Below are 26,679 nucleotides of genomic sequence, written 5' to 3'. Positions count from 1 at the left end.
GGAACTTGAAATGGAGAAAGTTTACAGAATTAATTCCAGATGTGTGACAATGGAAAAACTCCCGGGAGATGTGATGGTGCATTCTGTGGAAAGGAGGAGCAGAGATGCAGCTTTACAACAACATTTCAGTGGTACATTCGGAATTGATGGCAAGGAAATATTTATGATGAAAGAAATTCCTATCAGACTTTTATTATATGACTATGACTATGACAGCAAGATTATTATGGGTGCAAGGATGGAGATGGAAGATGGAATTAACACTGAGAATGGCTATTGAAACTACTGGACCTAGCAGACTTGATGAGATGGATTAATTGACATGTTTATTTGGAGAAAAATCGATGGATATATTTCAAGGAGTGGAAGCCTCTCTTTGACTTTTTGCGGAAAGAATAAAGTAATGTTAATGAGATTTGATGATTAATTAAGATAACTACTGGAGGAAAGTGATTTTGTAATATATTAAGAGACAGGTTTGTTATATATTATAGATCTATAACTGATCTGCGACAAATCGGAAGTCAACATTTTATTTTATTGTATTAGTTATTAATTTATTTTTTGTTGTTGTTTTGTTTGGTTTTGCTCTGTTTTGTTTTTTTAAACTTTGAATAAAAATTATTGATACAGAGTTCAATGGTATTTACTCCCATGAAAACATGCTTAAGATAGGTAAAACTGACCATCGGGGGGGAGGAGGGGGAGGGGAAGGAGGGGATTGGAGGGAGAGGGGATTGGAGGGGAAGGAAGGGGCAAGAGGGAGGAGACAGGAAGGAGAAGGGAGGGCGGGTTTGATCAGTTGCATACTTTTTTAGTTCAGTGGGATTTATTTCTGTGCAGTCATGTTTGAAATTGGAAATGGACTGCCTTCAAGTCGATCCTGACTTATGGTGATCCTATGAATAAGGTTTTCATGGTAAACGGTATTCAGTGGTGGTTTTATCATTGCCTTCCTCTGAGGCTGAGAGGTAGTGACCTGCCCAAGGTCACCCAGTGAGCTTCATGGCTGTGTGGGGATTCAAATCCTGGTCTCCCAGGTCATAGTCCAACACTGACCTGGCGGAGGGGCAGGGAGGGTAGGAGGAGGGGTAGGGTAAGATATTGGGTGGGTTGGCACTGGGCAGAGGGAAAGACCCTTTCCTTTCCAAAAGGAAAACATTGTGAACAGTATCACTGCAGTATCATTCAGGGTTTCCCCCACCTTTTTATTCTACAGCAGGCACATGTAGACTCCCACCCAAATTTAAACCAAAGTTGTTCCTGGCCATATCCATACCAGACCTTTATTTCACTTTGGATTCTCTCAAAGAATCCTAGGAAGTGTAGATAGTGAAGGGTGCTGAGAGTTGCTAGGATACGCCCTGTTCCCCTCACAGACCTTCAATCAGAGTGGTTGACTGTTAAACCAGTCTGGCCACTCTCAGGGGAATAGGAGTCTCCTCTCAGCACCCTTCACAAACTACACTTCCCAGGATTCTCTGAGGGAAGCCATGACTGTCTCACGTGAAATCAAAATCTGGTGTGGCCCCCTGATTAGGCAAGCCAAGCACCTGGGAGTCTGGCTTTTAGAACACTGACAGTTGGTTCTTACTGAGCATGCCCGACATTATCATTGAGTTCAAGCCAAAATTTATTAAATTAATTAAAAATCAGCCAGGCATTTTTTTTAACTTTTAAACTGCAGAAGATGGTCAGCGTATGGGGCAAGGTCAGTAACAGGATTACAGGTACTCTGTGAACATGGCTGATTTTTAATGAATTTCAACAGATTATGAGAACTCTGAGAGAAAAAAGTCCAAAAGGGCCTGTTTCCCCCCCCTTCTTTAGACTTTGAACTCTTGATTCTTTCTGACTGTTTTGTTTATCACCATGAAAATTGTCAGGGTTGTTAAGCAAGCGTTTCTGAGTTCAGGACTATAAGTTTTGTAAGGTTTTGTTTTCAAATGAGCTTATGGGAAGCATCAGAATGGGAAGGGGAGTATTTTCAATCTAACATTGCGGAATGTGAAAAATCCACACTGGCTATAGTATACAGCCACTCTCGTGGCTGTATAATAATAGTGGAATAAATGTATAGTGTTAATGTGGCCATTGTTTATAGCCATAAATAGTTGGAAGTTAGAAAGTGTTCTAACTGGAATACAATGTACATTTTCATCTTCCTATGTAACAGAGACTTGTACCTTTTCGGCCATTCTAAAAGCCCTGAATGAAGGATCTTGCAAGCAAAAAAACCCCAGACCCCAAGATCTGTTTTCATCATGAAACTGGATTTAAAATAACACCAAAGTATAGCATTGCCAAGTCCTGTTAGCAGGCAGTTTCAATGATCTAGCTTGAAAAGCTTCATATGAGACATATACTCTAGCCTATGAAAACTCTTGCTCCATGCTGTCAAGCCTTGAAGATGCTACAGGTCTTTTAACACTTTGAAAGACTTGTTAACATTCTTTCTTCATTTTTGTAGTGCAATTTATTGGACAGGAAATTCAAATAGGCATCTAACTGTCGAAAATATACCTTCCACACATTTTGGGTTTTGTAGAAAATACAACTGCTGTATTATATCAGAGAACTTCATAAAAAATATTCTATATATGCAAGGGGAAAAAAAGACCAGTCTGAAAAATTGGAAAGGCCAAAAGCTGTGAAATTAATCCCAGATCAGAAGTTTAAAATATCATGTAATGTGTTCATTAATTTATATAAAGCCTGACACATTTATACCTAAGTCTGATTAAACTGATATCTGTTTTGAAAATGTATATAATATTATTGCAATATTTGACTTCACATCTGGCTAGCAGGAAATAATGGCTAGTTATCAAGCCCAACTAGAGTTTGTACAACCATTTATACACATTTGATTAATCTAGGGTGAATTGGACTCTGTGTATCATTCCACAGATCCTTGAACAATTCAAGGAGATTTTTAATTCTGATGTACCATTTCCCATGTACCACATGATGAACCACTTTCCATTCTCTTCAGTGAACATGCATTCAAATTACGTCTACCACATTTTAGAATGTACATCTGTTTTAACCTAGAGTCTGACCCTTCTTGGAACTGGCAGTGTAGAGCTGTCTTCCTAACCTGGGGTCCTCCAGATGTTTTGGACTATGTCCCATCAGCCCCAAAGAGCATGGCCATACTCACTAGGGCTGTAAACATCTTTTGGACTACAGTCCAAAACATCTGGAGGGCACCCAATTGGGAAAGGCTGCTCTAAAGACTATCGTGATTATTGACAGAACATGTATTCTTCCTTTTCCAAATCCCACATTAATTTCTGAACTGGTAAAAATCAAAATGAAACTATTTTCACCCTGTCAATTTAATATAGGGAATATTTCTAATAAACATGTCCTGAAGTGGTGGCGCCTTCTGAGAAAAGAATTTGTTTTCCTGCTGACAAAGGCCCAGACACAAAAACACTTTTCTCTTTACTTACTCTTCCACCATCTTCTTATATGTTGAAATCTCTTTTGCATAGAGTAACTTATTACTCGGAGAATCCTGAAAAAGACATACAGAGATGACTGTTCAAGTTCAATCCACGTTAGGTTTTACTTGGAATTTTAGAGATTTATTTGTACAGGTGGAAAATTCATTTATTTCAACCAAGTGTGTATATCATGATAAGATCTGAAAAACAGGCTGTGGGTATACTGTGGCATTTAAAGAAATAACCTTCCCTATGTATGTGTGAGAGAAAGAAACTATATCCATCACCTGCAGCTTCTGAGGCAAAGAGCCGCCATCTCCCTTCTTCATGAGGAAAGTTTACCATACAGGCAGCAAAACAGTGTGAAAAGACTTGATTTGTGCTATTTCCCCTGTCTTCTTTGAAGGAGAAGATTCACACTCATTGAACCTCTGCATCATTGATTTGTCTATAGGTCTATTCCCCTCCCTCCCCCCCCAGTAAATATCTTTATTAAGTATAAATCGTAAGTCAGAAATTATTACCACATGAAATACAAAGAAGAAAGACAATTCATAGTAGTACATCATCAAAATAAAAGCTTCATGGTCCAGTCTTACTGGATCATGGTCAACATGGCACTACATCCATTGTTTAAAGACAGGAGATTTCTCCCCCTTTCAACTTTACAGACAAGTTTCTACATGTTGGTCTCGTCTTGCCATGCCAAAATTCAGGACTGTGAAACTACCCTCCCACTATTCCAGTTATCTACAAAATATAGGTCTATTCCTGTGTCACCATTGTACCTTATACCAGGGGACCCCAACTGTTTTGAGCCTAGGGGCATATATGGAAGCTAAGAAACTGTCATTGGCATCACAAAACACTCATTTCACAGAAAGAAAACTGGTGATGCCCAGAACCTCCTTCCCAGCAAAGCACCTATCCTCAAAAAACAAATAAAACACAGAGAAAGGAGGAGGAGGAGGCAGCAACACCCCCTCAAGGCAACTTCCTCACTAAACAACCAAAATAACTAACTCTCAGTTTGAAAAAAAAGGGAGGGGGCAGGGGGCTTTGGTTGGCAGAAAGTTGCTTTGTAATACCAAAAGGCAAAACAGGCATGGATAAAACAAACAGGTGAAAACAAAGCTTGTAGCCATTGTTAGAAGGCCAGGGAATCTCTGGCATGTGGGCTAAACTTGGCCTGCTAGGACTCCCCATTTGGCCTGCAAGGCCGTTTTGGGAAGCCATGCCCACCTGCCTACACCTGATGCCATACAGGATGTCATGTGTGGGGTGGATAAGGGCGGGGCTTCAAATGACTAATCAGGAGCTTAGAGGGGGTTCCCAATTGTTCCTTTGCTGGAGCAAGACACACTCCCAATAGCCCATCAGTGGTAGGGAGCATGCCTTGCTGAAGGAGTGGAAACCACTTCTCCCTCCCAACATTGCTTTTTGAAGCCATCCTGTGCTTCTCCTTTCCATCTTAGACATAGAGAATGGAAAGGAGAAGTGTTGGGAGGCTTGCAAAGGGCAAGGGATTTTGACAGGTGGGCAGAACAACCAACTGTCAATCATGTGACATCATAGTAACATAATGTGATTAACAGGTGGGTTGTCCCTCCACCTGTCAAAGATGGATTGTGTGGTGGGGCCAGATAAAAGTTCTGGGCCCCAGAGCCAAAAAGGTTCCCCTCCCTTTGGGTAGGTAGTCAGAGCTCAGAAATGGTGGCTGTTGTTGTAAATTGTCTGGGAACAGCATGATAGGGGAGACATCCATTATTTTTCAAAATTCAACTTGCACCGTTTAATAGCTAAAAATATATTAAAAACAGTAATCAAGCTCTATTCTAAAAGCACTAGAAAATAACTCTTTGTATGCACCACTAAAGATTAAACACTGAACTTTCCTTTAAGCTACAAAACAACATAATCATCCTTACAAGAAAAGGCAAAATGAATTGACCTATGTACTACCTTCTATGGTTTGTCTATCATAACATACTTAAAACATTCTTCCTCTCACACAGACATAGAGCGGAATGTAAAATACTTACCCTGCTTAATTTGTGCTCTGTTCTTGTGCAAGCATCCATGAAAGTCTGTGCAATGACTGACAAGGAAGCATCCACTACTTCATGAACATGAACATCAAAGATGAAGTGGGGGTTTTTCAATATGTTTACCCAGAACCTAAGTGGCAAGCTGTGAAGAAAGCAAAGAAATAACACAACCCCCTATTAAAGAGTGAAGGTAAAGTGTAGAAAATCAAGCCTTGACAGGCAAACCAGGTTGCTCTGCTTCAAACTACTATACCATATTTTCACTGTAATTATATGCTTAAGCTACTAAATGAATCAGTATCCACAATGTGCTTCTGTGTGTATCTTATACAAAAAGAATATAAAAGATTTCATTTAAAAGACAGACAGCAGTTCCATTGCTATATACCTCACTATTTTAGCAAAACTATTGCTTTGTGATGCCGAGTCCTATGCAACAATAAGGCTGTCACTAAGGTGAAGCACAGATCCTTTAACTTTCATGCTGTTGGGGCATATCACTTCAAATGTGAAAGCCCAGATTCCGGTAGAACAGGAAATCATTGTAGAAAAAAATAAAAAAGTAAGGCTGCCATATATACCTATGTACTCTTTCTACATATTCTGTTCCACTTATATTTTTTAACGCAGGGAACACTTGACATTTGACTCTGTTTTAAAGCTTTCATCTCTCTCCCTCAGTGCCTTTGCAAAACCATTCCTGCTGTGGTTGCCATCACTTTTAGAGGCACTGCCCCAGTTTTACAGGACTGTGATTGGACAGTTAAAAGCACAAAGAACAGCTGCTTAAAACAGAGGCTGTGGTCCAGGAGCCACATATATACAAGCAATTCTGTTGACAGTCATGAGTGAAATGAGACTTTCTCTTGCCATATCTGATAAAGAGAGAGCTCCAGCTTGTAATGTTAAAACCAGTATGTTGCTAATGAATATGTAATATTTTTCAGTTATTTCTTTCCATGAACCCCAACAGCTTACCTGTTTGTTTTCCAGATGTGGATAGTATCCTCATCTTTGATTTCGTGCTTTTCTGCTTGCTCATCAAGAAAATCAAAGAAATATTTCACAGCGGGTGGCACAACATAGTTTGAGTCAAGTACACTGTGAAAAAAGTTATCTACAAACTGCTGAAGTGTACCCTGAAGAAAAATTAACAAAAAAGAAAAAGAAAACATACATACATGCATTAATAATTCAGGCTGTAGTGCAAGTGTAGCATTTTTCAGAATATTGTTTCAAATGTGCAAGAATGCTTTCTAAACTGATTTGTAGTCATCTGTACAGGCCTCTGTCCCAAATGACCAAGGAATTGCAATAGCTTGAAGTGTAGCATTTTTCATTTCTAAATGGGTAGCAAATGCTCTTATGAACAACATGAAATAAACAGGCGTAAGAAACGACCCAGGGAGCTCAGGAAAAATAATTCTCTGCGCAGTTTTAAAGAGGTAGATTTCAGTATTGTTGCTTAGGGAACACAGAAGGCCTGACTCTGAAATAGATGGACAAGCAAAGAAGGGAACTGATGGTGGAGTAATGCATTTATAATTATGCTTCCTGGATACATTTTGATAATTACAGACATGAATGTTTATGATCTAGTAACTTAATTATAATAAAGGGTTGTATTTCTAGTCCCTATCTTTTTTTGATACTGTAAAGGAAGAGTTGCTTTTAGAAAACAGTTCCAATATTAAGTGGGATGTCAAGAAACCACAAAGGACTTCTGCCATCCAATCAGCCATGGTTTTCCACAGAAAATCTGTCTAGTCGGTCAGATTCTAGCTGGTAGTGTCTGCTGTGCCACATTTTCTGTAGTTACCATTACTGAAACCTCAAATATCTTCATGAATGGGGAGCAAGCTCACAGTCTTACCACATCACAGGTTTCATAGTCTATTGAACATCCATCTGGCCCTTGGCTACCCCCACCCCACTGCACCAGCCCTCTCTCCACATTCTTCTCAAATAATTTTGCCTGGCTGGAATGTGTCCTTGAACTATGATAATGTCAGCTACTGTACAAATGAATGAGTCACATTCACTGCTCCACCACTTTTACCTCTGGCCCTGCCCCCCACTGCCATGCTAACGCTGGACGTTTGCCCATACAGCCTTCAGGCTGAAAAAGGTTTCTCAACCCTGCTGTAGCAGATCCACACACAAGTGATAATTATTTTACAGGCAAAATAGCTATAGACACACATAACAAAGGCCATGGTGTAGTATCAGGAAATCGCTTCTGGATCTGAATCCTAGGCAGAAGACCAAAAGGAACCATTTTAAAAAGTCAAGCATTTTTTTGGTCAATATTCTTTTTTCAAGTTCACGTTTAATGAGAGCATTCAAGATTCCATCCTGCTTGTGGGCTTGCCATAGGACCCTGGTTGGCCACTGTGACTAGACTAGAGCCTTTTCAGTTGTGGCTCCTCATTTGTGGAATGCGCTGCCCAGGTAAGTCTGCATGACACATTTGTTGTTATCTTTTTGGTGTCAGGTAAAGACTCACTTCCCACCCGCCATGCTTTTAATAGACAAACATTATGCTTGTTATTAGTGTGATGCAAATGCTTCCAATGACTGCTATGGTTTTTTGTTGTTGTTTTTTTGCTTCTGTTTTATGGTATATTTATTTGGGTTTTTAACTGAGCTGTAAGTCACTTGGAAACCTTTGAGAAACAAGTGACTAACAAGTCTACTACTATTAATAATGATGATGATGCCTTTAGTCCAGCAGGGCTCTTATATTTTTTCTGTGAATCTAATTCCACATTGTTTTGTATTGAGGAAGTTCAAGCAAACTGCAGAACACCTTCCCATCAGCACTGACGCAACAGTGTAAGTCACCATGTACAATTAGCCTTTAAGGCTACTAGAAGAAGAAACAAAACTAAGTGTGCAGTTGGCTCAGTTTGAATTTACCAGAAGACAGCACTGAGGTTATTCTACATTAGGTTCACCTTCTGTAGGCTTATGAGCTAGTAGGCCAATGTTAGAAGGAGAAGCACAGTCACAGCCAGGGTCATTGCAGATATGAGGACAGGGGAGAGGAGTAGGTAGTAGGCAGTTTAGGCAAGTAGAACAGTAGTTGGTAAGTGTTATGTAAATATTACTTCACAGAAACTATGTGGAATATCCTGATGATTCTATGAAAGATCATGGCACAATAAGCTAACTAAGCTTGAAGTATGTCAGGACTTATACTTTAACTGTTGTTGTGTGCGTAAACCAAAAGCAAGCATCTTTGTGCAGATAGTCCTGGGTTTCTTCTTTGGATTCTTTGTCAAATAATGAACACAAAGCGCATTATTTCTGGAACTAAAAACAGACTCATAAGGACAAGAGAGATACATTATTTTTATATTAAACCTCAATTCTAAATTATACACAGTAACTTATTACTTTGTATATCGACACCTAACACAGCAAATTAAGAGTATCCCCTAGAGATGATAGTTATTAACTTGACGTCTCAATCTTACCTTCACAGAGAGGAGTCTTGTCAGATAGATTTCTGTAATAGCTTTGGTTCTCTCCTTCTCTTTCATACTCCCTCTTTTTGATTTACCTTCATCAACTTCATCTACTGGCCGAACTAGATGCCAAATCTTATTTTCCTCTTCCAACAATGCATGCCCTAAAAATAGCAAAGGCGACACATTTCAAAACAATCATAATAAAATTAAATTCACTGATTGAGCACTGATTGCCATGCCATAAATAATGTGTCAGAGAGCTGCAACTAATCTGCATATTTAGTTGCAGGTAATTCATATTATTTGCATATAATAAACACAAGGATGCCAAATTGAAGTCTAAAAATGTGCTGATGCTGTTCTACAATGCTCTTGTTTAGAAGGTCTTATTTTCCAAGGTAAGAAAAACCTTTTTTAAAAAAACTATCCTGAATGTTTTAAAACAAACTGCAGTCCATCAGCTCCAATGCAGAATCCCAGCACTTACACAGGCTTCCAAATGAGTAGGAGTTTACAGTTCACTGCAACAATAAAGAATGGCCTGCATTTCTAATGGGATTTGGGGTTTAGGACATTCCTATGCGTATGATATTGACCTGTACCTGCTTGCACAGAATCCTGTGTGTGCATCAGAATTTTAGAGATTAGACAGGCACTCTCCTTGTTGAACTTCAGGGACATGATTAAACCTTTTCTTTTACAGCAGGCATTTTAAGGTAGTGTTTGGTTTTATGGTTACAGGCTACTTGAGATAATGTACAAAATACAGCAATACAAAATACCTGCTGCTGCTGCTACTACTACTACTGTAATGAAGAGCACCAACAGACAAAGAAATTTGTTGAAAGTCCAGGCTAACAATTCAATTTGTGAACTGGGATGCAAAAAATATTTGAGCAATCAAACTAATTTCTTTGGAAAGTCGCACTGAAAAGAACAGGAATGCCACATTTGTGAAACTCTCATTCATTTCAACATGCAATTTGAAAATGTGAAATATTACTGCACTTAATTCACTGGACTTTATAATCAGCTAACACATCTCTCTTTGGAAAAAAAAAAAACACCAGAAAGCAGAACCGTTAAACCATTCAGACATTGTTTCACATTTTTTTTGGAACAAGATGTAAACCCTTTCTTTTTCTTTATATCATTAATGGAAACCAGCTTCTTAAAACTGCCTAGCTTCTCATGAAATGACTTCAATAAAAACAGCCAAACCTAAGCATACAAAAATCCTTTTTAAATCCCTATTTTTTAAAATTGGCAGGAGTGGTTCTGTATTCAGACCTCATAACAACCTTTTTTTTCCCCAGAGGAAAACATTTATGCAATAAAGAACCCCACAAATCATTGTTAGTGCAGGCTCTAGTTCTGCCCTGGCTCTCTAACATTTTATAGCTTTCCTAATAAACAAGCTGGTACTGGATAATTCTAAGAGACCTAAACACTATTGGAAAAAAAATTAGCTAGGGATGAAATATTGCCTTTCCAGAATTCCCCTGAAAGCCATTCCCTGTGTAAAAAAGGTCACTGAGTGGTTGGAAGCCTTCATCTTTGCAGCTCAATTGATCACTTTTGCTACCTGATATAGCTCGTGGCATACATGTCATCAGAATATTCTGCTTTTAGTCTATCACTAAGTAGATTCTAGTTCAAAGGTCCTCTTAATTTCAATATATTTTTCATCTGTTATTTTACAGACAAACTCAGGAAACAAGAGACAACAAAATAGGAAAGCAGCTCATGATCATATATGGCCAGAACTTGGACTGTGCAAAATACACTAGGAAAACAAAGCAGGAGGCCTGGGAGGGCACACTGTGTATTTTTGCACAAGTTTTGCATTTTACTCCCCTACCACCAGAAGAATCCTGTAGTCTCTGATGTAAAGAATGATGAATATGTCAAAGACATGACTTATTATACAGCCACGGCATTCCAGAATGTTGAATTGAAAATACCCCGCATGCCATTCTGATGTTTCCTATAAGCTCATTTCAAAACAAAACCTTACGATACGTATAGTCTTGAACGCAGAAATGCATGCTTAACAACCCTCTAAATTTTCATGGCGATACACGAGAGAGAGAAACACCAGACCCCTTTTGGACATTTTTCTGTCAGAGTTCTCATAATCTGTTGAAATTAACTAAAACTCAGCCATGTTCACAGAGTACCTGTAATCCTATTATTGATCTTGCCCCATACTCTGACCTTCATCTTCTGCAGTTTAAAAGTGAAAAAAAAATCCTGTCTGATCTTTACTTAATTTAAGAAATTTAGCATTGAACTCAATGATAAGCCCGGGCATGCTCAGTAAGAACCAACTGTCAGTGTTCTAAAAGCCAGACTCCCAGCTGCTGGGCTTGGCTAATCAGGGGGCCACACCCACACCAAACCTTGGCTTCCCGCAAAGAATCCTGGGAAGTGTAGTTTGTGAAGGGTGCTGAGAGGAGATTCCTATTCCCCTGACAGAACTCCAGTGACCAGAGAGGTTTAACAGTCAGGTGCTCTGATTGAAGTTCTGTGAGGGAAACAGGGCATCTCCTAGCAACTCTCAGCACCCTTCACTAACTACACTTCAAGGGATTCTTTGGGAGAAGCCATGACTGTCTACAATGAAATAAAGATCTGGTGTGGATGTGGCCAAGGACAGCTTTGGTTTAAATTTGGGTGGGAGGTTACATTTGCCTGCTGTAGAGTAAAAAGGTGGGGGAAACCCTGAAAAAGAATGATACTGTTCACAATGCTTTCCTTTTAGAAAGGAAACAATCTTCCCCTTTGCCCAGCGCCCACCAATCTCCTCCCCTCCCCTGCCCCTCCCCGCCCCTCTCCCAGGTCAGTTTCACCTATCCTAAGCATGACTGCACAGGAGTAAATCCCACTGAACTCAATAAGTATGCAAATGATCAAACCTTCCCTCCCCTCCTCCTCCCTCCCATCACCTCCATTTTGCCCCTTCCCTCCCCCCTTCTTCATCCCTCCCCCTCTCCTTCCAATCTTCTCCTTCCCCTTCCCCTTCCAATCTCCTCCTTCCCCCTCCCAATCCTTTTGCTTCCCTCTCCCCCCTTCCTCTTTTCCTCTACTCTCTCCTCCCCCTCTCCCTCCCTCATGGTCAGTTTTACCTATCCTAGTGATGATTGCATGGGAGTAAATCCCACTGAACTCAATAAGCATGCAAATGATCAGACCTGCCTTTCCTCTCCTTCCCGTCCGCTCTCCCTTTCTCCTCCCTTCTTCCTCTCCTCCCCTGCACACTCCAGGTCTCACTCCCAATGGTCAGTTTTACCTATCCTAAGTCTGACTGCACGGGAGAAAATCCCACTGAACTCAATAAATATGGAAACAATCAAACTTCCCCTCCCCCTCCCATCTGCTCCCATCCCCCTCCTCCCCTTCCTATCCCCTGTGGTCAGTTTCACCTATCCTAAGCATGATTGCAGGGGAGTAAATCCCACTGAACTCAATAAGCATGCAAATGATCAATCCGTTCTCAGCAAACTTGCACAGGATCCCATTTCTTACCTCCCGTATTAAAATGCAGAGAAATTCACTAATAGGCAAAAAACCTTGTGGTTTAAGAATGTACCTATAGCCAACAGATATTTTTATCAAACTTTAAAAAGCAGGGAAATTGGGCAGTTTTAGTGAATGTACCAGGGGAGCAGGAGACCTGACCTCCTCTCTGAGATATTGGACTGCCCTACAAATTTGTCAAAATGCAAACACAATTTGGATTGGTCTTTCACAGTCTAACCCACTTCCTGTGTAGCTTGGAAGAATTTGGTAACATTCTCTGAGCATATGGTGAGTGATAGCAACATCTGCAATCAGCCCAGATAACAGAAAGAAGACATGTGCTGTGCTGATCTTGTTTTAGCAGGGGGGAAGCAACAATATTACAACAGTTGATATAGTTCAGATAGTCACTTTAAATATGTTTATTTACTTTGCAATTTTAGTGAAGTTTCCAATAGTAAATCATTTTCTTTTGCTTCTGTTTCTGTGAATATGTGAAGTACAGCAACACTTCGCAACACTAAAAAAAGCTCCAAAACAATTGTGGAATAATGGCACTGACTATTCTGCAGAACAGTTTCCAATGGATATGAGAAGTATCTCAGTCTGCACAAAATAAAACAGTAGGAGGTGAATTATATTGCAAAATTCTAGGTGTGCTCTATGTTTTAAATTGACCATGCCCACCTTTCCTTAAGTGGAGTAGTTTAAGCATAGCAGGCTGAAAACATGCATCTTGGGCAGGCCAAATTTGTTTTTTCCAACAGCTGGAATCATTGCTTAAGTAGCAACATATTGTAATCAGTCTGATCTTACATCAAACTACAGTTTCAGATTCAACTGTTAATGCATCCAAAATAGAAATAGAGCATAAACTCCAGTTTGAAACACACAAGGCTATCTTCACCATCATATGACATTGACCAATAAAAAGGATTTGAAATTAATAAAAATAAATTTGACACAGATTTCTAGGATGAATAATGAAATATATTTTTCTAGGTTAGATTCTCTGTAGAAACAGTAGTAACACAGGAAAAAAGTAAAGTAAGAAGAACACCAACAAACATGCAAAAATGTAATTCTCCACCTTTGGAGATGGCAGGTGTTGCCACCACTTCCCATATGCTCAGAGACACATGTTACCAAATTCTTCCAAGCTACACAGGAAGTGGATTGGACTGTGAAAGACCAACCGAAATGGTGTTTGCATTTCGACCAATTTGTAGGGCAGTACAATATCTCAGAGAGGAGGTCAGGTCTCCTGCTCCCCTGGTACATTCACTATAGCTGCCCAATTTCCCTGCTTTTTAAAGTTGGATAGAAATATCTGTGGGCTATAGGTACGTTCTTAAACCGCAAGGTTTTTTGCCTATTAGTGAATTACAATCCCTATCAGGACCAGCCCTACCATTAGGCAGGCAACCAAGTGACCACCTCAGGCATTAAGACTGGGGAGTGGGCTGCAGGGGTGAGGTGTTAACCTTCTAGGTCACCTTCTGTATATGGAATGGGGAGTACCACTTCCCCTTTACCTTGCCCTTCAGTCCTTTCATTTACTTTCTTCTATTATGAACTTATCTTTCTTTATATATATATTCTTCAGAGCAACAGTCACCAACTGTCATCCGTGGGTGCATTCTAAAATTTCTGGTTCTTCATCATATGGTTCCTCTGTGAATGAATCTGTCATCCTGTCATCTCTTTTATAGAGTTCTTCAGTCTGGATAGCAGGCAATGGAAATTCCTGGGGTCCCTAAAGAGCTGTTGTTTCTCCCTTCCCTGGAGTCCTAAACAACTGTTGCACTTTTCCCGTTTCTACCTTTTTTGCTAGTCCTTGGAATCTCCATAGTTTGCCCTTTTACCATAGCAATCTGGATGCATCTTTCCTCTGCTGGGTTCACCTGATATCAGGTAGTGCCTAGAAGTTACATTCTGCTACAGATTAAGTGTGGGTGAGTATTAAAGAAGAATGTTAAAGAATCCCCTTCCCCCCAAAAGGCAGATGTGAACACTTTGTAAAGATGCTTAGGGCTTTGATTTAGTGTTGGCATTGCTATATGGCAGACAGAAATCCAACAGGTCAAGCCCTTTCTAGTATGAAACAATTATGGGAAAACTTCACCATGACTACTGTTTAATTTTGTTAATTTTGTGTTATGTCACGCTTCCCATGGCAGCCATTTTGTGACTGGTACCCCCAGTACTCTCAAAATTTGAAAGGTGCCCACTGGTCTAAAAAAGGTTGGTGAGCCCTGCTTTACAGCTTTTGAGAATGGGTTTTTTTTTGCTAGTGCCTCATCAAGTATGCTTGTCTATCTTTGTTTCTGAGTTATGTGCCTTTGTCACACTCTACTGTAACAACAATCCAGGACAGGAATATGCAGATAAGGGTGGGTTGGGGTCCTCCATGGCTGCCACTGGGAGTGATATATTGGCAAAGTGAACAGGAAGCAAACTGACAAAAAGTCAGAGACTGAGAAACCTGCCCCCTACTCCATATATGAGATAAAGCAGGGCTCTAGTTGGCACATCAGTGGTCATCATGGTGTGCACATAGAACATGGAATAATCAGGGACAGGTGAAGAATTAGTCACCACCCCAATATAATCTGAGGAGATGCCTTGATTCCCTTCCCTATATATGGCTTTCCTTCACTCTTATGGGAAGTAATGAAAATGCTGCACTTCAGGAATGCATGTGGTAGAGCCCAAACCTACCTCCTGCCCCTCAGTAATGGGAGTGTGGTTGCAATGTGTGTCTACACACAGAGCTTAATAAGATGCATTGCAATTCCCAGGGGTTTGATACAGCCCCAGCCCTCATAATGCTGGATGTTCCAGTAATATTTTCAATAGCTTTAAAAAAGCAAATGGGCAAAACCAGAATGCCTATATATTTCATTTTGAGGCCCAATGAATGCTCTAGAAGCATCTGATGCTAAGCTGGAGTGATCCCTATTAGTTCCATGAATGGAAGACTGCTGGTATATCCTTGTATGAGCAAGATATAATAATTATAAATATTTAAAAAACACATTCTGCCACGTGAGAAAACCCACATCAGCTATGTGAAACCCGATAGGCATAAAGCAGAACTGTTGTACAGTATTCAAATATCTGAATGCTGAAGATATCAGGTTTGTCTTTAGAGAACCCATGGCAAAAATGGGCACAGCTGGTGGCAAGGGAAAATTGAAGTAAACTAAAAATGGAATTGCAATGGAAATACTTCAGGGCCGTGATATGAGTGGAAAAGTGGTCATAATCACTGGAGCAAATTCAGGAATAGGCTTTGAAGCTGCAAAGTCTTTTGCACTCCACGGTGCGCATGTCATCCTTGCCTGCCGAAATGTTTTAAGAGCTAATGAGGCCATCCAACGCATCTTGGAAGAATGGTCACAGCCACATTTGTTGCATAGAGCTGGATAAAAATCATGCAGGAGACGCAGGCATGACAACTCACGCCAGAACTTCCAACAAGATCAGAAGGATCCAGTAGGATACCTACTATCGGAAGCTTGTAATTGCTGTTTTTCCTTTCTTTTTAATAATGTTATTTGTTATTTAATTTTGAGAATTGTATTATTTTATTGATGTATTATGCTCTATTGATGTATTGCTATATTCGTGTTATTTTGTAAGCCGCCTTGAGGGCCTTTTGGCCACAAGGCGGGGTCTAAATTTAATAAATAAATAAATAAAAATTTAAAAATCACCTTAAATCTAAGGTTCTTTAAGTAATAGTCCTGTCGACAGTGATGAAACCACTCTGCTTCCTGCATGTTGAGAAACAGCTTTAGCCATGACGACATGAGGGCCAAATCAGAATAGGGCAACAACAGCATTACCCACAGGTAATGTGTTACATGTCTCTACTTTCGGAGCCTTAAAAGGAGCAAGACATCATACTTACTTTCCCCTGGCATGTCTTGCTGGTGATCCTCTGGCTGTTGTGAGACCCCCATTTTTGACAAGATGAGAGTAGCACCATCCCGTACCTTCAAGAAAATACACAGGAGGAAATAGGTTAGAATGGCCAAAATAAATCTTACTTCTGTGAATGTCTGCCTCCTATGTAAGCAGTGTGTTCAATAAAAAAAAAATTGCTATCCCTTGCTCACTCTTCCTTTCCCTACATTCCCTCAAATTGTTCATTTAGATGTCCACATGGAGTTCCTGCAGACAAAAAGCTTATTCCTTGATTTCATAATCTGATAGGATATCAATGGTCAACTTGCTGGTGGAGAGGGAGAGGGAGAGCATAGCCCCTGGCTGGCTGCAACAGCCCCAGGCTCAAGTTCTGAGCATTCAGCAAAGAACCCAGCAAATTCATGGGTGGCAGGAAAGATCCAGCATTCAAGATTGTTCCCAGGCTTATAAAATGTGGGTTCTAAATGCCATCCTTGGGATCCCCTGGGAACAACCTTTCTCCTGAGACTTTGGGGAGATTTGTGTGTGTTTGGGCTCTGAGTGAGAGCCATCTTGGATGGGTGGAGTCCTGGATGGAAGCTAAGACGTTGAGAGATGTTGAGTGGGGTGAAGGAATTTGGGCCAGTATTTATTTATTAATAATTTATATTATGTATGTATGATCTGTATTATGGTTATACATTTTTCATAATACTTCTTGTAGTTTTACTTTTCTGTACACCGCTTAGAGATCTTTTTATTTATTAAGAGGTATAGAAATAGTCTAGATAAATAATAGAGGGGACACTCCAAACATGCATCCATTTGTGTGCACGAAGCTATGCCCAGCTTTGAAGTGCATTCGGAAAGATGCATTTTCAGAGTTTCTAATCAAAGCAGGAATCCAGTGATTACTGAAACACAATTAAAAATTCAACCCTTTAGATTCTTTGAATATGGGACTGACACTCACTAAAGAGCAGAGAAGATGCATTGTATTCTTCATGTACGAAAGTGTCACTGGAAGTGCTTCTTGCTTGAGGCACAACTGACAGCCAGCCTTGAGTACTGGCAATATACAAACCTGACTTTTATCCTGAGCAAAGACTATGCCGCGGATTCAAAAGAGGCTGAAATTTGTCCTCCTAATAGATGAGGTACTCTATAATCACCCAGTTGCAGCAAATGTTAACATGATTTTGTTGCCTTTTAGTATTTATAGTCTGGCCTTTATAAAGGCAACAAAAAAGATCTACTCATATATTTGATAGGAGAAGGAGTGCACGTTGCTCAGACAGTTTTTAAAGAAAAGCTATGTTAACTAAATCGCAATCAACAAGCAACTGTTTCAAAATACTTCCTTACATTATAGTGCATCAGGGTATTGATGCGTCTCCACCTGCCGTCTCTTTGAGATGTTAAATCCAAATCTGACAGTATTTGTGCAGTAGAACCTGGACGCCACTCTGAGGAGCAATTACAAGAAAAAAACACATCTTATTGATTTGCAACTAAGAACAATATGCATCAGAAATGGGGCTTCCATTTAGTAAACCACTAAAGCGTTACAAACCTCTTGAATATCTGCTCTCCAACCCCCCTACCAGATTAGTCTTGTTTCAAAAAGAAAAACAAATTATCTCTCTCCTGAACAAAATATGACAAATGAGAAACAACTTTACATGCAGTAATTTCCCCAAAATATATTCCCCCAAATCAGTTTTGTAACAATAGATAAAATCTTGAACAGTAACTCAATATGTAAGTAGCAAAGTGAATAGATGTTTATACGTACAGCATTACTGAAACTCAGTTTATTTAAGACATTTCTTGCTTGACAGTCACAATGTCTTTCTTTTCTTACCATTCTTAACCAGTTAACAGATCTTTGTTTTATCAACAACTGACTATTACTCTGGTTTACATATTTGTGAATATGTACAAATTATTCTAAATCAAATGCTTTGTTTATAGGTTATTTTTGTAATAAGTTATTAATATGAAGGTAAGATAACTTACTGAATCAGTCCTCCTTGCTAGTATCCTCTTGGACACCAAAGTATTTATTAAATGGCATTAATAAAGCAACAAGAATAAACACATACCAAGAACTACACTCTCAGGCTTTGGCCACTGTGAATAAGGCAGATTTCGATAGACTTGGTCAATGATCTTTTCTTTTACTTGAGAAATGGTATCACAGTTGAGCACTTTTACTGGTACAGATTCTGTGCCTTCATCTTGTACAATCACATTTACAGTCTGGATGGTAAGAAATTTCATGGTTATAAAATTAGACAAGAAAAATCAGTACTGATGTTTACATGAACAACTTCTTCATTCCAGATGAGCAAAATTTAGACAGCACTTACAATTCCTTTATTGCTCTCAACTCTATCAAAAACAACGACAAGATGTGGTAATTTGGGTCATACAGAGATCTCCATTGTTAACTAGTCAATGAGTCATTTTAGTGTCTTTTCCTATTCTGATTATACATAATTAGGGGGCACAGCACTCCTAATGACAATGCCAAGCAATTTAAAAAACATTCCCCTACCAAAAAACTCAAAGCTGCACACTCTTTCCTGCCCATACACTATTTTATTGTTTCTGCAATTTACAGAGGCTTGTGAAGGCATTTCTTTCACTCTCCTATTCTCTCTGGCCAATCAGCTCTCTGCACCACTCAGCCAAGCCTAATCAAAAAGTGTAGCTATGGCAAAGAGGTCCCACCCTGGAATGCCTGTTTGTCAGTCCTATTAAGAAGGCTCCTGCTCCATATGTTGTTATGAGGCTTAATCCAGCACAGCCAGTATAGCAGATTAGGGAGGATTTAGGCTTGAATCAGGCTTGCTTCAAGAACAACCCTATGAGGTAGCCTTAGCCTGACTGTGAGCGTGTTCAGAGCTGTTTCCAGATCTCCTCATTGGTGACCAGAGAAGACACAGAGGGTGTTTCCTATTTGAGGTGCTTTTTTGGTTTAATATTTTTTTATGACAGAGAGAGAGAGAGAGAGAGAATGTCCACATGCACGCAACGATAAATATCTATATTTTGCGTTTATTTTTGCAAATTGGGATGAGAAATAGTGGATGGCTTGTGTATGTGTTGTAATAAACACGGTATTAACAATTTGCTTTCATTCACTCCTTAAAAGCTGGGTGAAGCAGGGCCAGTTGATTTGAGCCATTTGCAATTCCAGAGTATTTTTCAGAGTTTTTCCAGACCCTAGCTTAATTTCACAATATTTCCAATGCAGAGAAATGGAGGAAAATGCTGATGCTTTTATTTCTGACTTTATGAATTTTGTCAGTGAATTCCAAAATGAAAGGTTTGGGCTCTATGTTTGGATATGACTTCATATCCTTCCACAAACCTGGAAGATATTCTCCGTAATCTCAAACATAACAGAGGCTGATTATGATTAGTCTCGTGTGATGTACTCTGCACATGAGCAGTGATTATTACTTCATATTTTCAGGACTGAGCCATACATTGCAAATATGTTTTGCTGTGCTCTAATCGTTGGAATAAGCAAACTTGCATGTTCCCCCTGTAAAAAAGGGAGATGTTCCTTCTAACCAATATTTGGGGAATATCTCTACGTATCTGTTTACAGTGATGTAACTTCCTAAAGGGTGGGGTTACCTGGCTTTCTCTTCCTCTGTCTTTTCTGAGGGGATTAAGATTCCTGCATATCCACCATTATTGACCCTATCCTTTAGCAGGGGGTGCATGCCGGATGCTCTTCCATGAGCATAATCACCAAAGACTGAAAAATGGACTGAGACTACAGATTATTTCTGTCTAAGCTAGAGCTATTTGACTAACTAGTATGTCTGAGGGAAAGGTGGGCTGGTTTATTCTCAAATCCGCTGTTGTTAGTAAATACTTCTGCTAAAATTAGGACTATATAATGTTCCTAATTTTTCATTGGTTTTAAAGGGAAAAACCAAACACTAATGTACTCTGGTTCAAATGATTTTTTTTCATCTATTTGTTGGAATACTTTCTTCTTTTAATTTAGAGGAAAAAGTGTTTTGGATAATGAAAAGTTAAATTGATTTTTGTGGGGAAGAAAAATGCATGCAAAAGGTTTTGAGTGGGTGTTTAGTTTTTTGGCAATGGATGTGCAAGTATAATCAATACATGAATTCAGAACTTACATCATATGGTATGGCTTAATTATACAGCCACAAGAGTGGATGTATACTATAGCCAGCATGAATGTTTCACATTCCACAATGTTAAATTTTAAGGGGAAAAAAACTCCATGCCATTCTGCTGCTTCCCATAAGATCATTTCAAACCAAATCTTACAAAACCTATAGTCCTGAACTTAGAAATGCTTGCTTAACAACCCTCTGCGTTTTCACGGTGATACACAAAATACTCGGTGAATCTAGAGTTCAAAGACTAAAGCAAGAGTACAAAAATCCAGACCCCTGTTGGAATTTTTTCTGTCAGTGGTCTCATAATTTGTTGAAATTAATTAAAAATCAGCCATGTTCACACAGTATCTGTAATCCTATTACTGACCTTGCCCCTACTCTGCCTTTCATCTTTTGCAGTTTAAAAGTTTAAAAAATGCATGGCTGATTTTTAATTAATTTAAGAAATTTAACATTGGAGTCTATGATATGCAGGCGTGCTCAGTAAGAACCGCCACTGTTCGAAAAGCCAGACACACAGCTGTTCGGCTTGGCTAATCAGGGGGTCACATCCATGCCAGACATTTTTCCCACTTTAAGCAGTTATGGCTTTCCCCAGAGAATCCTGGCAAGTTTTGTGAAGGGTGATAAAAGGAAACTCCTGTTTCCCTGACAGAGCTCCAGTGGCCAGAGTGGTCACCCTCTTCTGGTGATTGTAGTTCTGTGAGGGAAATAGGGCATCACCTTTCACAAACTACACTTCCCAGGATTATTTGTGGGAAGCCATGACTATTTAAAGTGGAACAAATGTCTGGTGTGCATATGGCCAGGGTTTAAATTTGGCTGGGAAACTACACGTGTCTGCTGTAGAATAAAAAGGTGGGGGAAACCCTGAAAAAAATTATTCTCTTCCTCCTTTTCTCTCCCTCTTCCCCCTCCCTGTCATTCTCCCAGGTCAGTTTCACCTATCCTAAGCCTGACTGCACAGGAATAATCCCACTGAACTCAATAAGCATGCAAATGATCAAACCTCCCTTCCCTCTTCCTCCCTCCTGTTGCTCCCCTTCCTTCCAATCCCCTCCCTCTCTCCCCTCCTCCTCCCTCCCTCCCCCTTCTCCTCTTCTGTGGTCAGTTTCACCTATCCTAAGCAAGATTGCATGGGGTAAATCCCACTGAACTCAATAAGCATGCAAACAATCAAACCTGCCCTCCTCCTCACCCTGCTCCTATCCTCCTCCGCCCTTCTGCCCTTCCTTTCTCCTACCCCTCCCCATGCCCTCCCTCCTCCCCTGCATAATTACAGGGGAGTATATCTCATTGAACTCAATAAGCATGCAAATGATCAATCCATTTTCAGCCAACTTGCACAGGATCCCATTTCTTACCTCCCAGATTAAAAAGCAGAGAAATCCACTAACTGGCAAAAAAAACCTTGCGGTTTAAGAACGTACCTATAGCCAACAGATATTTCTACCAAACTTTAAAGAGCAGGGAAATTGGGCAGCTATAGTGAATGTACCAGGGGAGCAGGAGACCTGACCTCCTCTCTAAAATGTTGTACTGCCCTACAAATTGGTCAAAATGCAAACACCATTTCGGTTGGTCTTTCACAGTCCAATCCACTTCCTGTGTAGCTTGGAAGAATTTGGTAACATGTGTCTCTGAGCATATGGTAAAAATGTAATTTTCTGTCTTTGGAGATGCAATCCTGATTGCAGGCGTTGCCACCATTCACCATATGCTCAGAGGCATGTTACCAAATTCTTCCAAGCTACACAGGAAGTGGATTGGACTGTGAAATTATGTTTGCATTTTTACAAATTTGTAAAATATCTCAAACAAGAGGTCTCCTGCTCCCCTGGTGTATTTACTATAGCTGCCCATTTCCCCTGCTTCTTAAAATTTGATAGAAATATCTCTTGGCTGTAGGTACGTTCCTAACTGCAAGGGTTTTTTTTGGTCTGTTAGTGAATTTTTCAATAAGAGCTATGGAGTCAATCATGTCTGAAAATCATACTTGGCCCTCTTTCATGGAAGCTCTTCTATTGTCCATAGATGTGCAGAGAACTGATATATTTTTAGTGAGGAGACAGTGGCATTCTGCACTTGTGTAATAGCACACTTTCCTAAATAATTACTGTACAAGTCCTATTATGATGAAAACAGCAAGGTTAAAAATTGTAGCCCTATCAAGTCACCAGCTGCCACTGGAGCCTTCAGTGGATTTTCCTCTATGATATATTTCTAAACCACCGGTATTGGATATTGGGGACTTATTAAAGACAGGTTTTAAACAGAGGCGAGTCATCCAAGTAGCTTAACTGTCTACCATCTATGCCTCCTTAGATAGTGAATGAGGTACCTTTAACAGAAGAAAATCACTTTTTAAAAATTCTGTCAAAATGAAAGAGAGATTCTAAGAATAGCTACAGTTATTCTGGTTCAAGAGGAATTCCTGTTCTTATCATAGTACTACAAAATTTTCAACCATGCAACATCTATTAATTTTAAACAGTATGTATTTAAGCAGGTGTCAAATTTAGTCTACAGAAGTCATATATGTTTGGGTTATGAGTGTTTTTTAATTTGATCTGCAGTTTTAATTGTATTGTTTTTATATGCTGTAACCTGTCCTGAGACCTTATGCTGAAGGGTGGGCAATAAAATAAATGCTGAGGTTGATATTACCACTGTTATTAACATGAGAGCCAAGTGGTTTCAGTAAATGCCAGGACAACTAGCATAGCATATATGATACTACTGAGCAATTAACTCTTTTCCACTTGCATATATAGCAGTATGAGATTTATTCCAAATTACCTCTGTAGGTTTGGTTTGGCAAGGCTATATTCCCTATCTGTTCCTCTCCTTATATTCAAGGTTCTGGCCACACTGAACTAGCATAGGGAATGTTCCCAAATAATGACCTTGGGCACACAAGGCTGCCACTTATTATACTGGCAAGTACGGCAGTATTTAATAGTGTGGTAGATAAATGCTGGTAATTATCTTTGCTAGTAATTACTTTTCCTGGTATTAGGGTCCTCTGGTTTTTCAACTGGGAAAGCACACAATCCTAATAGTCTATTCTCCCACAACAGAAAGAAAATACATGTGATGATATATGTTATTTTTGTCTTCTACTCATAGACACATTCAACTCACAGACACAATAGCAAGGATGCCTGCTGAATGACTATCTGGTATTAAGCAAAACAGAAATGGGGTGGTAGAAGAAAGCTTTGAGGGGGAGAGTTCAAAAGGGTCTTGATGGGTCCCCTAAGTAAATGTTTGGAGTTAGGCAGTATTCACCGAATACTAGCTTGGGCCAACACATGGATCATAGCAGTCAATCAAATAGTGAAAAAGAGAATCCTGCCTCTTCATCTTCATATTTATTTATTTATTTACAGAAGTATTTCTATGTCTCCAACTCATTTAAAATATCAAGGCAGTGTACAATGTACACAAAACATAAAACACCACTACAAATACCAAAGAATTCTTAAAATGACTGGCTAATTAAGAAAATTTAAACAGCTGCATAGGCTTGTCAGCACAAAAAAGTCTTCAAGTGACATGCGAAAGTCAAAAGCAAGGATGCCTGTCAAATCTCTGCTAAAGAGCATTTTATAGCATGGGATTGGCAGTATTAAATGCCTGACTTCTAGTAGAGGACAGTTAGGCCTCTGTAACATAGGAGACAAATAAAAGGACTCCTCTGGATGATCTCAATGATAGGGCTACAACGTAAGGGCTCAGGCGGTGCTTACGTTATCCTGAACCAAAGAAAATGGCCTGGGATAATATGCCATATATTTATAAAAACATGAAGAGATTGAGTTAAGAGCTTGACTAGAAAGTGAGTTTTGGTTACACACAAAATGGCAGTGCTGACTATTTCCCAGGCTGTTTTATTTCGTTTATCAAAATATATTCCTCCCTTTCCCCCTTGAAGCTGTCTAGATACAAACAGCTGTAAACTATGTGCAAAAGATTTTGCTCTTCCCACACTCCCCCAACATTTTTTTCAAATATATATTAAATGTGCTTTCAAACAGCACTTCATAAGTTTTTTTTTATTAAGTTTCTTCTGATGCCACGGATGTGCCATTACACAACTCACTGTCAAACAAAATGAAATGGTTTCTAGTAATGTCAATAAACCTGGAGAAATCTCCCAGTAGAGTGATTTTCTAGACGAAGGATATGACAGCACACTTCTGCAAAGCCCAGTCCCACAGTCTATTCATATTCACTACATTTTTAAATCTTTCATAAGCAAATCAGAGCCAGATTAGAAGTGATGCAAAATGTGTTTTCGTATATAAGAGGCAGGTTTTTAAAAACGCAAATTGCATCAGCTGGTGGGGTTGATAATTAATGGAAACAAAGCAGGAATGCAGAGTGAATTTGACAATTTCTTTGTCTGCTTTGGTCCAAAGGAATTAAGCCGTCCTCTCAAGCTAAATCTTGAAGAGGGAGGAAATCTCACACTGGTGCCAATGGGAGATTTCTCCCCAAAGCTAGTATCGGCTTCTGAAGGGGTATTTTTAAAAAGCTGAACATTTGATGCAGAGAGGCATTTGCCCTCAGATTTCTTACAAATAAGAGCTTATGCAGGCCTAATCATACCACTTTGAACAATGCAGCTCCTACAGTGCCATCTGGCCAAGCGCGTGAGTAGAAATATGCCCTAAGCTGTTATGGCCTTCTGCTCAATGGACAACAGAGGGGAGGACAGCAAACAGATTTGAGTAAAGAATGCTGGCTACAGATTGTATCATGAGTAATAGAATTAAGTAGAGAGACTCAGGACCTAGAAAGGAACAGAAAGTGTTGGGACAGAAGTGAGGGACAGGGCCCCACCCATGTGCTCTCTGCAGCTACAGACAGTTCTGACTGAGGCCTGATCCCACTTGTTCAATTGAATAAAGATCTAACCTAATGCCTGCAAGTGCTTTGACTAATGAAACATGGTGGCAGCGTAACACAGATGGAATGGGGGGTGGTGTTAAAAGGGTTTTTGGCATGAATGTAATACATAATGGGTGGAGAGAGACTGTGAGGCTAGGAAGTTACAGCATTCACTGGAGATTACGGGGCAGGTTAAAAACTTAAACAGAGTCCTCCTGGAGATCAGAGATCAGATGAAAGAATCCTTCTAATCCAACCAAGGATTCAGCTATGGTCAGCCAGATGCTTCCAAAAACCTTACAGCAAGGAGATGAATTATAGAATAGAGTTGAAAGGAGCCTATAAGGCCATTGAGTCCAACGCCCTGCAACAGGCCTTTCCCTTTGTTTGTTCCTGCCATCTGATACTCAGTGGTATACTGCATCTGAACATGGAGATTTGATTCAATTACACCTAAATAGCCATTGAGAGACCTGTTCTTACTCATTTGACTAATTACCTTTTAAAACCATCTGAGTAAATGGCCATCACAGCTCCCTGCAGTTAGGAAGAAGCAAAGGGCAGTTTTTAATTTTGTGTGGGTTTTTTTTAAAGAGAGACTTCACATTGGAAAATGTCATTAATGTTTCTTTTTTGCCCAATTCACTAAGTACCAAAGGATTTATACCAAACTGATTGTGCTCATGTTAGGGCAACAAAATTAATTACATTATCCTTTTGGAGGGGGGGGCTTATGGCACTTCTCTGTCATCTACATCTTCTGTATCGTTTACAAAAAAACACATCAACTGGAAAATGGAGGATGTATTTCAGAAGGATTCTATTTTACTGATATCCTGAAAAAACATATAGAAAATTTACGTACCAGCTGTGAATATTCCACATCATCTCCCAACAAACCAGTGTCATTCAGTGTATATTTGGCCTTCATTTGCACAGCATCCACAGGGCCTTTTTCTACCTGATGTTTGATAGCTTTGAACAACTTATAAAGAGGCTCTCCAGCATTGTCCTGTAAAAATTGGGGAGGAAAGACACTGTCAAGACTAGCTACATTTTGACAGATAAACAGTGGCTGTGTTTGAACGAACCAGTCTGACACTGTAAGAACAAAGAGGCTCACACGCTCCCTCCTTCCTCTTGGAGATGGATGTTAGCAACTTCTGATCCCATTTTGTGGCAAACCATAAGCCCTATTCAT

General features: G+C 39.7%; 1 protein-coding gene across 8 annotated transcripts in view; it reads right to left on the bottom strand.

Moving 5' to 3' along the window:
• PLXNB2 (plexin B2) overlaps positions 1-26,679 on the bottom strand; it is a 519,751-nt gene that overhangs the window by 10,576 nt on the left and 482,496 nt on the right. For all 8 annotated transcript variants that reach the window (XM_061640183.1, XM_061640184.1, XM_061640185.1 and 5 more), the window contains 8 exons: positions 26,344-26,490; positions 18,513-18,669; positions 17,773-17,873; positions 16,412-16,496; positions 8,980-9,134; positions 6,479-6,639; positions 5,495-5,642; positions 3,459-3,523 (listed from right to left, as the gene is read on the bottom strand). In XM_061640183.1, coding sequence (XP_061496167.1) covers positions 3,459-3,523; positions 5,495-5,642; positions 6,479-6,639; positions 8,980-9,134; positions 16,412-16,496; positions 17,773-17,873; positions 18,513-18,669; positions 26,344-26,490 — 1,019 coding nt within the window. The remainder of the gene's footprint in view (positions 1-3,458; positions 3,524-5,494; positions 5,643-6,478; positions 6,640-8,979; positions 9,135-16,411; positions 16,497-17,772; positions 17,874-18,512; positions 18,670-26,343; positions 26,491-26,679) is intronic.

The sequence above is a fragment of the Rhineura floridana genome, chromosome 8, assembly GCF_030035675.1.
Source record: "Rhineura floridana isolate rRhiFlo1 chromosome 8, rRhiFlo1.hap2, whole genome shotgun sequence".
Lineage (NCBI taxonomy): Eukaryota > Metazoa > Chordata > Lepidosauria > Squamata > Rhineuridae > Rhineura > Rhineura floridana.
The sequence above is the reverse complement of the archived record's forward strand: the minus strand, read 5'-3'. Positions and strand labels throughout refer to the sequence as shown.